Genomic DNA, 18,540 nt, shown 5'->3' with positions numbered 1-18,540 from the left:
GACGTTTGGAAATATATGATATCTTGATAAATCGAGCAGATATTTGAAGCTTACACAGCTACATTCTCGCTTGAAAATAACTTAAAAGTTTATTTTGTGACAGAGAAAGAGTAATATTTAAAAGGTTTTAGCCGCGCTCCTCTGCCATTGCCGCGTTTGGGTTTTGAACGAAATGCATTCTGGGATATTTAGCTGTACCAAGTACACACAAGTACGCATATTGAGACAGGCCCAAGGATTTCAGACAGCACAAATACATGTTTTGAATGAACAGTGTAAAATTCATAGTCGGAATTTATGCTGCTAACGGAAATTCAGTTTCTTAGCCATTAGCTTAAAATGTACTTTTCAGTGGCTAATTGGTTCTGGCTTGAAACAACTTAGGAGCTAGAGCTGTTCAACAGTAATGCCACCAAGACTATAAGCCTCATACTTTATACAGTGGGGCAAAAAAGTATTTAGTCAGCCACCGATTGTGCAAGTTCCCCCACTTAAAATGATGACAGAGGTCAGTAATTTGCACCAGAGGTACACTTCAACTGTGAGAGACAGAATGTGAAAAAAAAATCCATGAATCCACATGGTAGGATTTGTAAAGAATTTATTCATAAATTAGGGTGGAAAATAAGTATTTGGTCACCTCAAACATGGAAAATCTCTGGCTCTCACAGACCTGTAACGTCTTCTGTAAGAAGCTTTTCTGCCCCCCACTCGTTACCTGTATGAATGGCACCTGTTTGAACTCATCATCTGTATAAAAGACACCTGTCCACAGCCTCAAACAGTCAGACTCCAAACTCCGCCATGGCCAAGACCAAAGAGCTTTCGAAGGACACCAGGAAAAGTATTGTAGACCTGCACCAGACTGGGAAGAGTGAATCTACAATAGGCAAGCAGCTTGGTGTGAAAAAATCAACTGTGGGAGCAATCATCAGAAAATGGAAGACATACAAGACCACTGATAATCTCCCTCGATCTGGGACTCCACGCAAGATCTCATCCCGTGGGGTCAAAATGATCATGAGAACGGTGAGCAAAGATCCCAGAACCACACGGGGGGACCTGGTGAATGACCTGCAGAGAGCTGGGACCAAAGTAACAAAGGTCACCATCAGTAACACACTACAACGGCAGGGAATCAAATCCCGCAGTGCCAGACGTGTTCCGCTGCTGAAGCCAGTGCATGTCCAGGCCCGTCTGAAGTTTGCCAGAGAGCACATGGATGATACAGCAGAGGATTGGGAGAATGTCATGTGGTCAGATGAAACCAAAGTAGAACTTTTTGGTATAAACTCAACTCGTTGTGTTTGGAGGAAGAAGAATACTGAGTTGCATCCCAAGAACACCATACCTACTGTGAAGCATGGGGGTGGAAACATCATGCTATGGGGCTGTTTTTCTGCCAAGGGGACAGGACGACTGATCTGTGTTAAGGACAGAATGAATGGGGCCATGTATCGTGAGATTTTGAGCCAAAACCTCCTTCCATCAGTGAGAACTTTGAAGATGAAACGAGGCTGGGTCTTCCAACATGACAATGATCCAAAACACACCGCCCGGGCAACAAAGGAGTGTAGAAGCAAGAAGCATTTGAAAGTCCTGGAGTGGCCTAGCCAGTCTCCAGACCTCAACCCCATAGAAAATCTGTGGCGGGAGTTGAAAGTCCGTGTTGCTCGGCGACAGCCCCAAAACATCACTGCTCTCGAGAAGATCTGCATGGAGGAATGGGCCAAAATACCAGCTACTGTGTGTGCAAACCTGGTAAAGACCTATAGTAAACGTTTGACCTCTGTTATTGCCAACAAAGGTTATGTTACAAAGTATTGAGTTGTATTTTTGTTATTGACCAAATACTTATTTTCCACCCTGATTTACGAATAAATTCCATTAGTAAGACTAAAGCCATTAGTAAGACTATTGTAAAAGTGAACAATCATAAAATTGATGTTTGTGAGTTATATTCATGAAAACTGTTGTAAAAGTGTATATTTTAACCTATAGCAGGATCTTCTACTAAACTTAACCTGTAGTTTGGTAGCAAGTGAAATATTGGCCCTAGCCAATGGATGAAAGTCCTTTTATCTTTTAATCAAGAACACTAATATCAGGTGATTTTCACCCACGTGTAAGGATAGTGTTACAAAACTCCCATTAGTGTTCTAGGGTAAAAAATCTGACTAACTATACACGTGTAACAGTCTAACTGATAGAGTCATAACAGTGATCAAAAAACACTGAGTGTAAGGATAGTCACACAGATGATTCTGTACTATAGATATCTATATATGGGTCAGATGAGGTGCCTGTCAGAGGCAAAGAAGGGAAAGCATTTCAGAAAGCACAACCACTGCAGAGATTTCAGGTAAAACGTCTCAACCTTAGAAAAAGAGCTAGACATCTGGATTGAGAATTAAAGGTCAGCAATGATTTAAAAAAAAAACGATGCTTGCAAAGGAAGTAAATGAGGACCAAAATGCAGAATCACAAGAATATACAGACACTAAGTCATGATAAGACACAGACACAATCAGCAATTTAGTTATATTCAATAAAGGGCACGTTATTATGTGTGGGTGAGAAAGCATAAAATAACGGCATGATTCTATGTGTAACTAAGTGCATTCAGGTATACATAGATCTGAAGATAACACTAAACTATATATTTAACTTGCAGACAGGGCTAAAAACCTAGTTAACCAAATCCATTTCTTGGAGTCGTGGTCCTGACAATGTCAGCCTTTACTTATCCAGAAAAAAGGCCCAAAAACAATGAATCTCAAATGGAAATCCTGCTTGGGGAGAGAGAAAAGCAGAAACAGGAGACAGAAAACAAAGTTCCTGGAAAGGAAAGTCAATTAATTGCATGAGTGGATAATTATTAAGAGAGCAACGGATGAGTTTTCATGCATAATTTCCCCCAGCTGTTATTGGACTGTTTGGTCCACAAGAGAAATAGAGAAGAGAGGAAGCAGAGAAGATGAAGGAAAGAAAGGGAAAGACGAAGAAAGATCAGGCAGTAAAGAACTGAGAATGGAAAGCAGACATTGGATTGAGGGTATAAGTAATTGGGAATAAGGGTAAAAGACAAAAAAAGGCAGCACGGGAGACACAGCATGAAAGATAAAGGCAAAGGAGAGAATGACAAGAAGACAGGGAAGGAAAATGGCTTGAAAAATAGTCAAGGAGACACAAATTAGATGTAGGTTTTCTTTCAAATCCTCACTTCATTTTCCACTCCACTTCTTCTCTCTTCTATCTATTAATCAGGCTCTTATTTACTGGCCAAAGGGTAAATCTGTTTAAAAGCATCTTAGCAGGCAGCCCTAGCAAAAATACGCTTTCAAAAAATATCCTCCTGATCAGCTGATATAAAACAAGACATAACAAAACCTCGAGCGCAGTTCAAAGCAGGGCCATAACCTTTCCTCGGCTGCAGCCATGGCCATGAACGGCTCTTGAACTATGACGGACCCATCAGCCTGTACTGTGCAGTGTGTTTATTTCTTGTGAAATGCTCATCCTTTACACGCTAAAATGTGTGTTATACGACAAGCACAAGTAGCACAAGAGACAAAATGTCAGTGTTGCTAATAGAAATATCCCGACTCTGATTGTTGGATTGGAATTTTTTTGTAAATCAGTATCGAGGATAATTTAGAAACTTTTTTTGTTGGTTTTCACTGATGAAAATTAAAGTGCAGCATTTGTTCAGAGAGGCCACAAAGTCAAGCTCAGCTGTAATCCCACCAGATCATCAAACCTAAATGGCAACCTGCCATCAGCTGATGACTTCCAGAAATCAAATCAGCAAATCTCATCTAGAGCGCTTTTTAAGATTCTTGAGCAATGACCACAGATGCAGCCCATCTGCAACATCCACCCCAGCGCCCCACTTCATCCTCTCTGACCTAATGTCATATACACTCACTGTCCACTTGATTAGGTACACTTGCTGAACTGCTCATTAAAGCAAAGATATAATCAGCTAATCACATGGCAGCAACTTGCATTTGGGAGTGCATTCACGGTCAAGACAGCTTGTTGACCCATGGATCCATGATGATCTGGTATCATTGGTTCAGGATGGTATTAGTGGTGTAAAGGTGCTGGGGATGGTTTCTGCTGCTGCTGACCATGTCCATCTCCTTATGAGCACAGTGTACCCATTGTTTGATGATTGCTTCCAAGAGGATAACACATTTTTTTTCAAAGCCCAAATTATCTCAAGATGATTTCTTGAACATGGTAATAAGTTCAGTGTACCCAAATGGTTTGCACACTCCAGCAGACCTCAATTTAACAGAGCATCTTTGGGATTATGTGGAAATTTGCATTATGGATGTGTAGCCAATAAATCGGCTACATAAATGCATGATGCTTTCATGTCAGTATGGACCAAAATCTCTGCAGAATGATCTAGCATCTTGCTGAATAAAGAATTGAAGCTATTCTGAGAATAGGAAAAAGGGGTATCTGACCTGGCCAGTGAGTACATCTTGTTTTTGATGCCTCCTGTCCTCTGTGCTGAGTCTACCTGCTGCTCTCTCTGGTTTATGTTTTCCACATATGCACATTTGGAAGGTTGAGAAGGTCCGTAAACAGAGCCATGCGGCCAAATCTAAATTAATGCAGGCAGAAATATTAATCTCCTTTTGACTTTAGTGGTCCCGACTGAACTAACTTAACCACAGGTAAAATTCTGACAACCTAAAATATAGCTTTTTGATTTGTGCTGTTTTATTATAATTATTATTATTATTAAATGTGTTGTGAGATTTTGTGACTGCAGGGTATGGTGTTCAAATAATCTGATATTTTATATCTATATAAAAAATGTAGCTCAGTTCCAATTTTCTGCTCTGTTGCATCTAAAAGTGTATTTTTTTCTGCAAGAAGACAATGTTTACTGCAGCTGACAATAAATGAGGGCTTTATGCCAAAGAGAGTATTCAGGATGTTTCACTTGATATAATGTGATGAGAAAAATGGAGAGAATATTTTTGTTTACCAACATCACACTAATATTTCAATATATTATGATCTCTATCTACAACACGAAAGGCAGCTGTAGTGTCGTCCAAATAGAGCTATCCATTGGAGCCAAAACACGCCTACTCCATTATGCAAAACTTAAAAAAGAAGGACTGATGGTAATGGAGCACTTCGCTGTCCGACTAGTAGCTTACTTGTGGTTCCTAGGGTATTTAAAAGAAGAATGGGAGGCAGAGCCTTCAGCTTTCAGGCCCCTCTTCTGTGGAACCAGCTTCCAGTTTGGATTTCAGAAACAAACACTCTGTAATTATAATTACAGTAATTATTGTAATCCGTTATTATCAGGTTGTCCTAAAAACTCCCTTCAGAAATGCTCAAAATGCTGTTGCAAGATTACTGACAGGGACTAGACAGACACAGCATATTTCTCCCATCTTAGCTTCTTTTCATATGGTCCCTGTTAGAATAAATTTAACCCCCTCCTCATATAAGATGTCTTAAATAATCAGGCCCCATTTTATCTTATAGTAACACTCATAGCAGTCGTATCACTCAAGCAGAGCACTTTGCTCTCAGACTTACTTGTGGTTTCTAGCGTATTTAAAAGTAGAATGGGAGGTTCAGCCTTCAGCTTTCAGGCCCCTCTTCTGTGGACCAACTCCCAGTTTGACTTCAAGAGACAAACACCCTCTCTACTTTTAACATTAGGCTTAAAACGTTCCTTTTTGATAAAGCTTTCAGTTAGGACTGTCTGTCTATGTCTTTCCTGGGAAAATGCTCATGTGTTTCTGATAAGTAAACACACACACACAGAAACACACACAAAAGATCCCAGTCAACACAAAGTCTGGGAAGTGAAGTGTAAAAATGCCACAGCATTGAGTGTGCTCAAAGGAGCATGTAAACAATGCCTTACCATGAATTGGTTTGAAAGTTCATTTGCATTTTCTTGCCTATATACTTTATACGGGACTCTTTAACAGGTCTTTTAACCCATAGAAGTGATGCTTCCCGGTCAGCAGTTGGGTTTGTAATGTGTGTATGCATGATGGCTAATACAGTACACTATAGCTGTGTACAGTGTGATATCCACCTCTTACAGATGACTGATCCAAAACGTCCTGTCCCCCCCTAAAGACTGTTAGAACCCTGCCTCACACATACACACTTCCTTTTGCAATCACAGGGATAGCCGACCGCCCACTTCATCTGCTCCTCCGCCCATGTGCGCTGTCTTGCCTCTATAGGCCAGCTGGGAGTGCAGCAGGCGGGGCGGGGTGCTTTCAGGGTGGGTGGGAACGAGGCCATGCTTCACTTCCTAGGAAAACCAAGCGCTGTTGACTTCCCGTTGACTTCAACGCTCGCCTGTCGGCCTACTGTTGTAAATAGCGGAACTTTCTCCAGTCGTGTTTCGTGAAAAACACAAATGACAACATCTTAAACTGAGGCAAATGGCCTGTATTTATATAGCGCTTTTCTAGTCCCTAAGGACCCCAAAGCGCTTTACATATCCAGTCATCCACCCATTCACACACACATTCACACACTGGTGATGGCAGCTACATTGTAGCCACAGCCACCCTGGGGCGCACTGACAGAGGCGAGGCTGCCGGACACTGGCGCCACCGGGCCCTCTGACCACCACCAGTAGGCAACGGGTGAAGTGTCTTGCCCAAGGACACAACGACCGAGACTGTCCAAGCCGGGGCTCGAACCGGCAACCTTCCGATTACAAGGCGAACGCCCAACTCTTGAGCCACGATCGCCCCAAGGAAGAAACACATACCTGGAAATGTCACCGCAGTCAGGATTGCGCGTGCAAAGATCGGCCTGAGAATGTTGCACTTTGAAAAACAACACTCGTGTAGTTTTGTTTGACAGCTGCTCCCTGGCAGGTGTTGCGACTTTGTGTCATGACCGCAGTGTAATCGTATCATTACTCTGTAGCGTGGCTGCGTGTGCCCGTGTTATTATATTGAGTGTAAACACCTGGATTGTCCACACATCAGTCATCCACACTCTGCTGCTGACTCTCGCTCTTTTAACCCAGTTTCTTTGCGTCGGTTTCTCACTCACAATATTTTCTCACTCCTCTGCAAATAATCCTCTTGTTAGCTTGACCTCAGATAGGCCTCTCACACTATCTACTTTCCAGCCGTGTGTGTGCTCTCCGTCTTTCTGACAGTCTTGCTGTTGAGTTGTGTTTTCACTCGGAGGTACGGACAGATGACTGACACGTTAGACTGTGCTCTCCACCACCATCATTATCAAAACAGGTGTCCATTCCTCCAGTGCCCAGATGCCAATCCATGCCGAGAAGCACTGGAGCTGTGCTGTGAGGCTTGTGGTGGAACAACGTCTTGCTGAGATGCTTTACAGTGGTTTCCCTATAATTGACAGGCATCTGTGTGCTGTTTACAGTTTCACCTTTGAGTATCAGTAGAGCCGAACACCTCGTGCTATCCATACAGCACGATTTGCTTCTGCTTAATTGTTCTGTAAAATACTGAACATTGCATCATCATTTTCAGTTGCCCTTCTGTGCTTCCTATTGGCATATTTCATCTCTCCCAGAACACCGTCATACCACCAAATATAAATGACTACAGATAAAATAACAATCTTGCTTTGACCCTGGCAGAAATATCCTTTAACACTGCTCAGCATGCACATTTCCTATTATTAAACTTCAAAGCCATTTTCAGGAAGCGTTGTTGTATACTCACTCAGCTCAGCAGACTCCCACACTGTGATCGATGTCATTGCCAGTTGCTGACCTTTGAAACAAGTTTACTCAGGCAGTGAGCAGGTGCAAAAAGATTAAGAAAGTCTAAAGTGCTTTGAGTGGCAAATGTGTAATTTATCTAGTCTGTGACGACCATCTACTTTAACCAGATGAACGGGTTATTATATACTTGGAAGAAATATGGAGACAAAAAATCTAAATCATTCCTCTCTCGCCTCCCATTGATTTAGTTTCTTTTTGTGACAGTGTTTAGGGGTTTACATAATTTAATTCAAGCTTCATCAAAAAGAAACGTTTTAAGCCTAATCTTAAAAGTAGAGAGGGTGTCTCTCTCCTTCAAATTCAGGCTCAAAGCTGAAGCTCTGCCTCCCATTCTACTTTTAAATATTGTAGGACCCATAAGTAAGCCAGTGATCTGAGAGCAAAGTGCTCTATTGGGGCGATATGGTAATACGAGGTCAATAAGATAAGATGGGGCCTGATTATTCAAGACCTTGTATATGAGGAGCAGGATTGTAAATTCAGTTCTGGATTTAACAGGGAGCCAATGAAGAGAAGCCAACATGGGAGAAATATGCTCTCTCTTTCTAGTCCCCATCTGTACTCTCGCTGCAGCATTTTGATTCAACTGAAGGCTTTTCAGGGAGTATTTAAGATAGCCTGATAATAATGAATTACAACATTCCAGCCTAGAAGTGATAAATAAAGAATTTTCAATAATTCTTATCATTTATAGCTTTACTCTGAGACAGGATGTTTCTAGTCAGTGGCGGTCCTAGCCTGTTTTATGAATGAAATGCGCTCTATTTGGAAGCAGCCGACCCCCCTCCCCTTTCGACAGGTTGCGTGTGAGACTTTAAATCATCAAACTGTAAATTATAAATTTAAATTGTTATTGATCTCTTTACCCCTGGTCCTAAAGTGTACATTTATTTTCTTACTCTTCTTATATTTATTGTTTGTTTACTTGTCTACTTGTCGGGGCAGCATGAGTACGAGCAATTTATTTATTTTTTGCCGATGTCCGTGATGCCGCCCCGGGCAACCGCCCGTGTCGCCTGTATCAAAAACCGCTACTGTTTCTAGTTTTAGAGATATTGTGCAAATGTGATAATTTTCTGCAGTAATAATTCTCTGCAAATACAAATAATCAAACTGCAGCTTCACCTCCAGCGAGTCTCACAGCTTGAAGATTAACTTCAATAATATCTTTTTAGACTGCCCACGATAGTCCTTGTTCTACGCTTCAGTCAAAGGGAGTTTGGAGTTCTCCATCTGCTCCAGGATATGGGAAGAATACTGCTTCAGCTCAGTATTCAGCTCTAGATCCAGAGCAACAAAGGGACTAGCATAGCTAGCTGCAACCAAGGTGCTGAAATTAGAGTATGTGACACCGTGGAATGAACTCTTCTCTGGGTAAGTAGGTGAATAAAATCCTCCACAACAGCAATCTGACCAGCAATCCAACCAGTAGGGGAGACACAAGAGAGTCTAAGTTAAGAGCTAAGAAAGCAGGGAGCATTGATTGACCATAGATGTCATCTTCCTCACATATTGATAATAACAAGTAAGTAGCTAAAATAAACCAATAAATATACTTGTGACAGCTGCTAATACCACTGGACAGTTCACCCAAATGCAGTTTGGGAAACACTGTACATGCTAATACACAAGCAGGAAATTAGCTTTAAATAGTAGTACTAGTAACATATAAAACATTAACCAGTATACTTTGCCTGTTTTATGATCACTGTATAGTTTCCAGGCAACCAACGGAGAAACCAGCGAGCCATGGTAGTCACGCAAGAAAATTAAACCCCCATTAAACATCTCATCTGTGTACTACAGCTTCGAGCTACTGAACAAACAAGGTAGGAAATGTTCGTTTGTGAAGTTTAGAGAGCATGTAGGCAGGTTTCATTAGATACACTTTAGATAAATGCAAGCTGTATATAACTAAAATATCATACTACTCATTTATCATTCTGAAAATGATGAAACACATTGAGTTACCGTAATAAAATTTGATTTCTATTCAAATTGGAGTTTAAAAACCTTTTTAACTGTAGTGGATTATTTTATATTTTATCCTATTTCTGCTGAAAGATCCCCATCTTTTTTCTTTTTTTTTTGGTCTTGTTACTTTCCAATAGTGCAAGGGTAAAAGCTGGATCCACACTGCTTCTACAGCCTACCTTCTTTACACTCCAGGGCCACTCTGGACTCCAGGTTGTCCATTTGAAGCTGTAGACGTTTCAGGGTGCGGTCAGCGTCCCTCGACTTCCTCTTATAGGCTATCAGCACGGCAATGATGACCAGCAGCAGCAAGCCGCCACCCCCTCCGATGCCGATGATGGCGGGAAGCGTTAGCAGGCTGTCAGAGTAGATGTGAAGCGTCCCGGGAGAGTACTCAAACCCACCCGCACGGATCTGAACACACACAAGTGATAAGTGGTCAGAGAAAGAAACAGAAATCATCACCATGCCCCCAACTCCCTCCCACACATTGATGCTTGTTCACAAGAGAGCTGCTCGGTAAAACCTGTGTTCTTCTGGCGGCCACCAAATAGCTGCACTGTTGGAGGCGAGTGTTTAGCGCATTGCTCAAAGGTAGAGCCAAGGCAGTTGTTAAGAGCTGAGAAATTCCTACTTACTTGCTTTCCCCTACACAGTCTGGGGATTTGCACGTAGCACCTCAGCGCAGAGAGCGAGAAAGAGAGAAAACAACCGGCGGTCATTTCTGCAGCAGCAGATGGCTTGAGAATAGACGAGGTGGTCTGAAGAGATCAAAAGTTGCTGGTCTGATGAAAGAGAAGCTGCTTGACCCAATTTCTTCAACAACGATCATTAAAGTTTGATCCGTTCTGTACTCGGACTAAACAGTCAGATCTCTGACAGGCTTTTACTGTGGAGGCTTACATCACCATCGCTGCTCTGAACATTTCGTGTAGGAAAGGTTTTCAATTCTTGCCTTTAGGGGAGAAGATTCAGAGGGCTTTGATAATGAAGATCTCACAAGTTAGCTCGCTCCTTTGCTTTAATGCGGCGTTATCCGCAGACTCGATGTTTGGGTTAGATATTTTGTTGTTTATGTCCTCGTTTATCACCATCAACTTTAATAAGCTGATAGGGGTTAGAGCACATATACACCGAGACTTTTAAAGCAGCGCAGTAGAGGTCGATGCAGACAGTGTCAAAGTCACACACATCCACTCATAAAACAACTGTAACACACTTCCAGGGCCCACACACTTATATACTGCATGCGTACGCGCACACACAGTATAAGTAATCAAACAAAGTAATCACCAGCATTTAAATCCCTCCCCAAGGAACCATGGTAATTATGGGAAGTCAAACATTTCTTTTTCTTTTATGACTAACTACATTTACATAAGCACAGTGTGTCTCATTGGAAAAAAAAAATACATATACACACACAGGACTGGAATCCATCAAATCAAGCAATCCACCAGGGGGGTTGATAACTGATTCAAATGAGGTGCGATTATGCACTTTGAAGTTCTTGTAAGTGCACTTTCATGTTAACATTATCAAAGTGTGATTAAAAAAAATAAAATAGAGAAGCTGTTGTATCAATAGCAGCATAGTCAATACCCACAAATTAAATGTGCAGCAGTAAAGACAATTAGACTGGCTTTGTGTAAGATTATGCGGCCCAATTAGTTGTGTGGACACGATCGGTTTGCAAAGGAGACTGAGCTAAATTAACTTAAGCAGGAGTCGGGATTAGTTACCTGGGAGAGAGAGGAGTTTAAACATATTTAAAAATGCTGAATTTATTTTTTTGATAATAACAATGTGCTCCACAGTGTGACAGGAGTTAGTCAAAGTAATGAACACACAGACAATTAATAGTGCATATGTGCATTTATTCCCCTTTTGGTTCAATGGAGCATTTATTGTCTTGTTTCCAATTCTCTTTAACATTTTGATTCCTGCAGCTCTCATAACTGCTTTCCTGCACGATGGGGATTCATTTTTCTGTGGCCAAGTTCTAATGTACCTGCCCAGCACCAAACAGCAGACAGCTAAATTGGCAACCAGCTGGTGGACACAGCAAACTCGCACTATGGAGAGTGTGAATGTAATTTTTATTGCGCAATAGCAATGTTTTCACATGTCGCTACTAGCCATTAGCGGTCAATTACCATGGCTGTGAGATTAAAATAAATAAATAAATAAACTTTAGCATTTAATGGTTGGAAATTATCACCTGTAAAGACAGGTATGACTATACAGCACCTAAGGCTAACAATAAGGCCCTATTTTCTTAGCAGCTGTATGCAAGTCGATTAGGTAGCAATGGGGCGATTTTGCTTTTTGTGTATTTTAAGTCAGCAGTTTAAAGTTGTGTTCCACATAATCAAAAGTGATAACGCTAGAGCTTAAAACACTGCATTTATGGGTCAGTAGCACTAGAGTAAACAAACCTCCTTGTGGCTAGTCAGTGAACATCTGCAAGTAGTCGCAGCGACCAAGTGTTGATCCCGAAACTGAGCATGCAACACTCTCAACTGCAATCTGACCGCAATCACTCTTAGACCAATTGGTAAAGGTATGCAAATATTTGTCGTCTCAATAAACACAGATTGCCAACATGTGAGGTTCTGGCTGGAATCTGAACATAAGCAGTTAATGAGAATTTCTCTTTAATGTCTATTTCTGTGTATGTAGACAGCAAAAGGTGTGCAATTTTCATCGATTTATCACAGTTAATTGCTATATTATTAACTTGAGCCCAGCCAAGGGCGAGTAATCATACTTACTAAAACTGAGCAAAACTAATAGTTTACTTGGGTACTTGGACAAAATGAAGTCAACATAATGTTATGGGTAAAGGCTGTAATTCTACAGTTATTTGAAATTGGAAGTTGGAATTTTTGTGTTGCCGCTCAATATTTTCAACTGGAACGCCCCCTCACATTAGGATTTGAACTCTCAATGTTGGACTCAACCCCGACTAAGGAAGTGGACATTGCCAAACATCAGCACTCTGAGAAGATGCAGCAGCAGATCTCAGAGAATGACTCGGCCTCTGTGTGGAAAGGTTTTAGGAATATTACAAACTACAAGCCTAAAACCCCCCACTCCACTGATGACTTGCTCTTGGCCAACACCCTCAACGACTTCTACTGTCGTTTTGACGAGCCATCAGGCAGCCTTCACACCTCCAACGACCCCAACAATAGAGGCACTTTGGACACTCATTCCCCCACCTCTCCCCCCTCCATAGAGCCATCACCACCTTCAAACTGTTCACCTGCAACACCCGCCCCCTCACCCCACACAAAAGAGGATTTCACACCACCTCCTCCGACCACAACTCTTCATATTCATGAAGCAGATGTGAGGAAGCAGTTTAAGAGTCTGAATGCTCGGAAAGCTCCCGGCCCAGACGGTGTGTCTCCTGCCACCCTCAGACACTGTGCAAACGAGCTGGCCCCAGTGTTTTCTGGCATCTTCAACTCCTCACTGCAGGCATGTCATGTGCCTGCCTGCTTCAAGTCCTCTACCATAATCCCTGTCCCCAAGAAACCTAGGATCACTGGACTAAATGACTACAGACCCGTGGCTCTGACATCTGTGGTCATGAAGTCATTTGAGCGCCTAGTTCTCTCCCATCTCAAGACCCTCACGGCCCCCCTCCTGGACCCCCTGCAGTTTGCATATAGAGCCAACAGGTCTGTAGACGACGCCATCAACATGGCCCTACACTTCATCCTGCAGCATCTGGACTCCCCAGGAACCTACGCCAGGATCCTGTTTGTGGACTTCAGCTCTGCCTTCAACACCATCCTTCCAGACCATCTCCGAGGCAAGCTTTCCCAGATGAATGTGCCTGATCCCATCTGCCGGTGGATCACTGACTTCCTGACGGACAGGAAGCAGCACGTGAGGCTGGGGAAGAATGTCTCGGACTCCCGGACCATCAGCACCGGCTCCCCTCAGGGCTGTGTTCTTTCTCCTCTGCTATTCTCCCTGTACACCAACTGCTGCACCTCCACCCACCAGTCTGTCAAGCTAATCAAGTTCGCAGATGACACCACCGTCATTGGGCTCATCTCTGACGGGGATGAGTCTGCCTACAGGAGGGAGGTTGAACGTCTGGTGTCTTGGTGCAGCCACAACAACCTGGTGCTGAATGCCCAGAAGACAGTGGAGATTATTGTGGACTTCAGGAAGCACACAGCCCCACTCCCCCCCATCATCCTGACTGACACCCCCATCACCTCTGTGGACTCATTCTGCTTCCTGGGTACCACCATCACCCAGGACCTGAAGTGGGAGCCCACCATCACCTCCGTCATCAAGAAAGCCCAGCAGAGGATGTACTTCCTGAGGCAGCTGAAGAAATTCAACCTGCCAACACGGACGATGATGCAATTCTACACTGCAATCATCGAGTCCATCCTCACCTCCTCCATCACCGTGTGGTACGCTGGAGCCACTATCAGGGACAAACAGAGACTGCAGCGTGTTGTGCGCTCTGCTGAGAAGGTGATTGGCTGCAGACTCCCATCTCTGCAGGACCTGTACACCTCCAGGACACTGCGGCGTGCAGCCCGGATCTCAGCTGACCCTTCTCACCCTGGACACAGTCTGTTTGACCTGCTCCCCTCAGGCAGGAGGCTCCGGTCCATTCGCACCAGAACCTCTCGCCACAAGAACAGTTTCTTCCCCTCTGCTGTTGGACACATGAACAATAACCACATGACTGTCCCCGCCACTAACACATGACCCTACGCTGTGTCACTGCATCATTTCATGTCTGGCACTGATCACCACCTGCACTCATGTATATATCCTTCTACGTAGCACTCATAATTCTTATTCTCATGTATATATCTCATGTATATCTCATGCACATATCTTTCTTTCTACATAGCACTTTAATTCTTATTGTCTGCACTGAAGCACCGCAGCAATTTCCTAATGTTGTAAACCTCAACATCTGGCAATAAACCCATTCTGATTCTGATTCTGATTCTGACTGCACAGATGGGATTTTTAACTACCCCGGAGTTAGACTGTCAGAGCAGCAGTTTCAACCGTAACTTCACAACACGGTAGTGCAAGTAAACTGTAGCAAAACTGTAAAATCTGTAATCCATACAGCCAATGCTGTGTGTTTGTGATTAGCTATAGGAGCAGGGTTCTGCCTTGCTCTTGAGCAAAAACAAAGCCTGTTTTCCTTTCTTTTCTAATTTCACAACTCTGCATGGAGTTTGCATGTTCTCCCTGTGTTTACGTGGGTTCTGTCCAGCTACTCTGGTTTCCTTTCACAGTCCAAAGACATGCAGTTAGTGGGGATAGGTTAGTTGGTGTCTGTTTCTATGTGTTAGCCCTGCATCCGATTGCCAGCTTCCCAAGTATGACAAGTCCAAACGTCAGCTGTGAAGAAGGCCTCTAACCACAATAACAAATTCCCATAACTCTTTGAAACTGTTATTTTATGCAGCGACTTAACATAAAACTGAATCCTCCAGGACACTTAATTTAAATATTAATGACTCTTCACATGTTTATTTTGGGAAAACGGCATTGAATGCCAGTATTCTGTGCGTGTGTCACCACTTCAAGGACTTTTTAGAATCTATGACAGCTAATCTGAAATATGTGCTCATATATTTTACATCATGCTTTGAATCCAAAACGCATGAAAAATACATAAGAAACGGCTGCTCTGTTACCCTTCCAATCGTCAGCTGGTGTTATCTAATCTGAGGTCATTTGTATGTATAAAAGAATGAACCAGGAGGGAGCGTATCCTCAGACGACACAAATGTGGCATCAGTTTAAGCAATATTAAGGTGGTGACACATTTGCGAGGCATTTGTCTATTTTTATTCTCCTGTCAGACTGAAGGACTGGGGGAGGAACTTAGAAAGCTGAAGGCCAAAACAACAAACAAGTTTCTTCGAAAACTCAAGGGAGGCACACAGCTGCCAACACACAGCTGAGCATCTGAGGGGACACACAAAGACACACTGACGAACGCGGACGACTTTCCTTACAGTATGCCCACTCGCGCACACGACAACACACAACAAGCCCGGTAAGTCTGGACACCCACTGGGTTCCTCTGTATGTAGGTCATTCTACATGGGGAACATTATTGTGCCACAGCTGTGTCCTTCTCTGCAGCATTCCGCTGCGCGGCACGCACAAGAACAACAAGGGGGGAAAAGGGTTGATGCGCACATAAACACACCAAAAACAAGCCACTCACTGTAGTCACTCACACACACACACGTGCGTGCGTGCATGGGAGAAGAGATAGGAACGGACAGCTCTATTTTTTCTTTGGCTATTGTCAGACGAAGGACTAACTCCACCACCCCCGCCAACACGTCGCATTGCTCCGAGATTCAACATGACATTTCGTTCAAAAAAGAGAAAAGGAGGGATAAAAAAAGAAAAAGAAAAATCCAAGCGAGATCCACCTTGGAGCTGGCTGGTTCCATTGAGAGCTATCATATTGAATTACATGGATGTGCTGTCAGTGGCTTTCTAGGTATATTGGTTGTAGCTAGCAGGGAGTAAATGTCATAAAGATATAGTGAAATGACTGTGAAAGGACATTGGTGATAAGTTTAAAAAAGGGGTGGAAGGAGGGGAGGGCTTCTGAGTGGGTGTGCTGTCGGGATATTCAGACAAACATCCAAATATATTCGCAGTGAGTGCTGCGTCGCCTGGTTGACGTTTGACCTTCTTCCACACAGATGCTCCGGGAGCTGCGCTGTGATTCTGAAAGTCTGCTCCAGTCAGAGTGAATCAGGACTTTCAGTCTGGAGTCTGCTGACAGCTCAACGCTTTGGACAAGTAAAGCCAATGACTGCCGCAGGACGCGCTTGGAGGCGCGTTCTCAGAGTTTTCCCGACACTTGCTTTTCTGCTGTATCATTATTTCTGCAAATACGAAACACTCGAAATGAAAGTGACATCAGCAGCACTCACACCACGGCTGTTGGTGGAGAAGAAAAAAACAGTTGCGGCTTGAGACGTGACCGTGACTTTTAAAAACAAGCTGCTTTTGCTTGGATTTCCTGTTGCACCAAAATTTGCACATCAGAAAGGTTTATACACAAACGAGGTTCCTGGATTAGAGCTTAGAGACAAGCTTAATGTCTTCATATCAGCAGCATCCTGGATAAACAATTCTATTCTTAATACTACTTTTTATGTTTTCGGCATGGCTCTGAGACTGAGCCTTGTCATGGATATAAACTGTAGCAAACTTGCATAACTTACCTAATATTTCACTTCTAGTTTAGTTTTTTTGTTGCATCCTCTAGTCACACAAAAAACCTCTCCTAATACCAGATGCTCAGACAACAGGAGTCCTCTCGGCTGCTCAGCAGAGCAGGATGACAAACTGACAGTTACCTGACCAAGACAGCGAGCAACTCACAAAATACCTATATAGACGTACAGAGGTCCATCAGCAGTCATCAGTTGTGTGTTTTAATGGAGCGCTGTGCTATCTAATGTGAGTTTATCATCTTAAAAAGCTAATTGGGCATTCAAAAACCATTTTTTTCAATTATGGTGGCACAGCTGAAAACTGCTCTGCTGATTAAAGAAGCAATGCATTTGGACAACTTAATGTGTCTGGAGCATCAGACTTTATTAAAATAAATAAATAAATTTCAGAGAAATGAAGGCAAGTCCATGCAGGAAGTCGCCAAACTACTTTGTACAACAATGTGTGCTAGCTTCTTGACAGAGCAGTAAAAACTGGCTCTAACCGAAACAGCTGAAGAAGTGTCAGTATGAACAATGAAGAGCTGACTAAAGGACGATTGTTATTTCCATCTGCAGTCGTGTATATTTCATAGCATTACTTCTTGGATACTCATTCGGTAACTGATTGCAAGCCGTTGCAACCGATGGGCAGCCACTTTTGGATGACAGGTGATTGCACAGATTGCCTGGTTTAGGGTAACCTCTCTTCAAACATTTCCAGTCTGACTCTGAGTGCCTGCAATCACCAGAAAGGTTGCCAACGTGTTGGCAACTCATCTGTGATGCATCTCTTTGCAATAGGGGACTGACTTAAAAGCTTTGTAGTTGGCAACAGATTTGGAACTGATTGCAACTTGACCGCAATAAATTGCAAAGTGATTGCAAACTGACTTCATCTTACTGCTGTTTTATCATTGTCTTGACGCACCAAAGCTGATTTGAAAATTGCAATTGACTGCGCATTGTCGCAGACCTGATCCTTGTCTTTGAAACAGTCGCTTCGAAGTAGGGCTGACACGATTAGTCGACTAGTCACGATTACGTCGACTATCAAAATCGTCGACGACTGATTTAATAGTCGACGCGTCGTTTGAAGCTTTGTAAGATCATAAAAGATGCAGGAATAAGTAGTAGGATTTAAGAGTGTAATAACGGACTGAAACAGAAGATGGCAGCACTGCATGTACAAGGATGCCAGCTGCCGTTAAACCCTGAAGAAGAAGAAGAAGCTGTGTCCCAGAATTCATAGCGCAGCCTTGCTCAGTTTCCAACAATGGCGGCAGCTAGTTAGTTTTAATATTACTCTTATTATTCTTTCTGGGTCACAAAATAAACGTTTAACATATTTTCAGGCGAGAATGTAGCTGTGTAAACCTCAAATATCTGCTCAGTTTATCAAGACACCACATATTTTCAGAAGCGCTCTGATGTTTTTGGAGACGTCAGTTACCCACTAGCTCGATAGCTAGCCGGGGGCAAGGTCACTAGAGCCCGTGAGAACACCGGACTCCCACAAATCGTTTTCAAACCCAC

The 18,540-nt window shown here is 42.9% G+C and overlaps 1 protein-coding gene across 2 annotated transcripts in view; it reads right to left on the bottom strand.

Annotated features, from left to right (window-relative positions):
- The window catches only part of LOC308407873 (plexin-A1-like), a 338,220-nt gene that overhangs the window by 35,287 nt on the left and 284,393 nt on the right, over positions 1 to 18,540 (bottom strand). For both annotated transcript variants that reach the window (XM_080899801.1, XM_080899802.1), the window contains exon 20: positions 9,934 to 10,168. In XM_080899801.1, coding sequence (XP_080755927.1) covers positions 9,934 to 10,168 — 235 coding nt within the window. The remainder of the gene's footprint in view (positions 1 to 9,933; positions 10,169 to 18,540) is intronic.

Source organism: Rhamphochromis sp. 'chilingali' (assembly GCF_963969265.1).
Source record: "Rhamphochromis sp. 'chilingali' genome assembly, chromosome: 12".
NCBI classification, from domain to species: domain Eukaryota; kingdom Metazoa; phylum Chordata; class Actinopteri; order Cichliformes; family Cichlidae; genus Rhamphochromis; species Rhamphochromis sp. 'chilingali'.
Note: the sequence above shows the minus strand (reverse complement) of the source record. Positions and strands in the feature narration are given on the sequence as shown.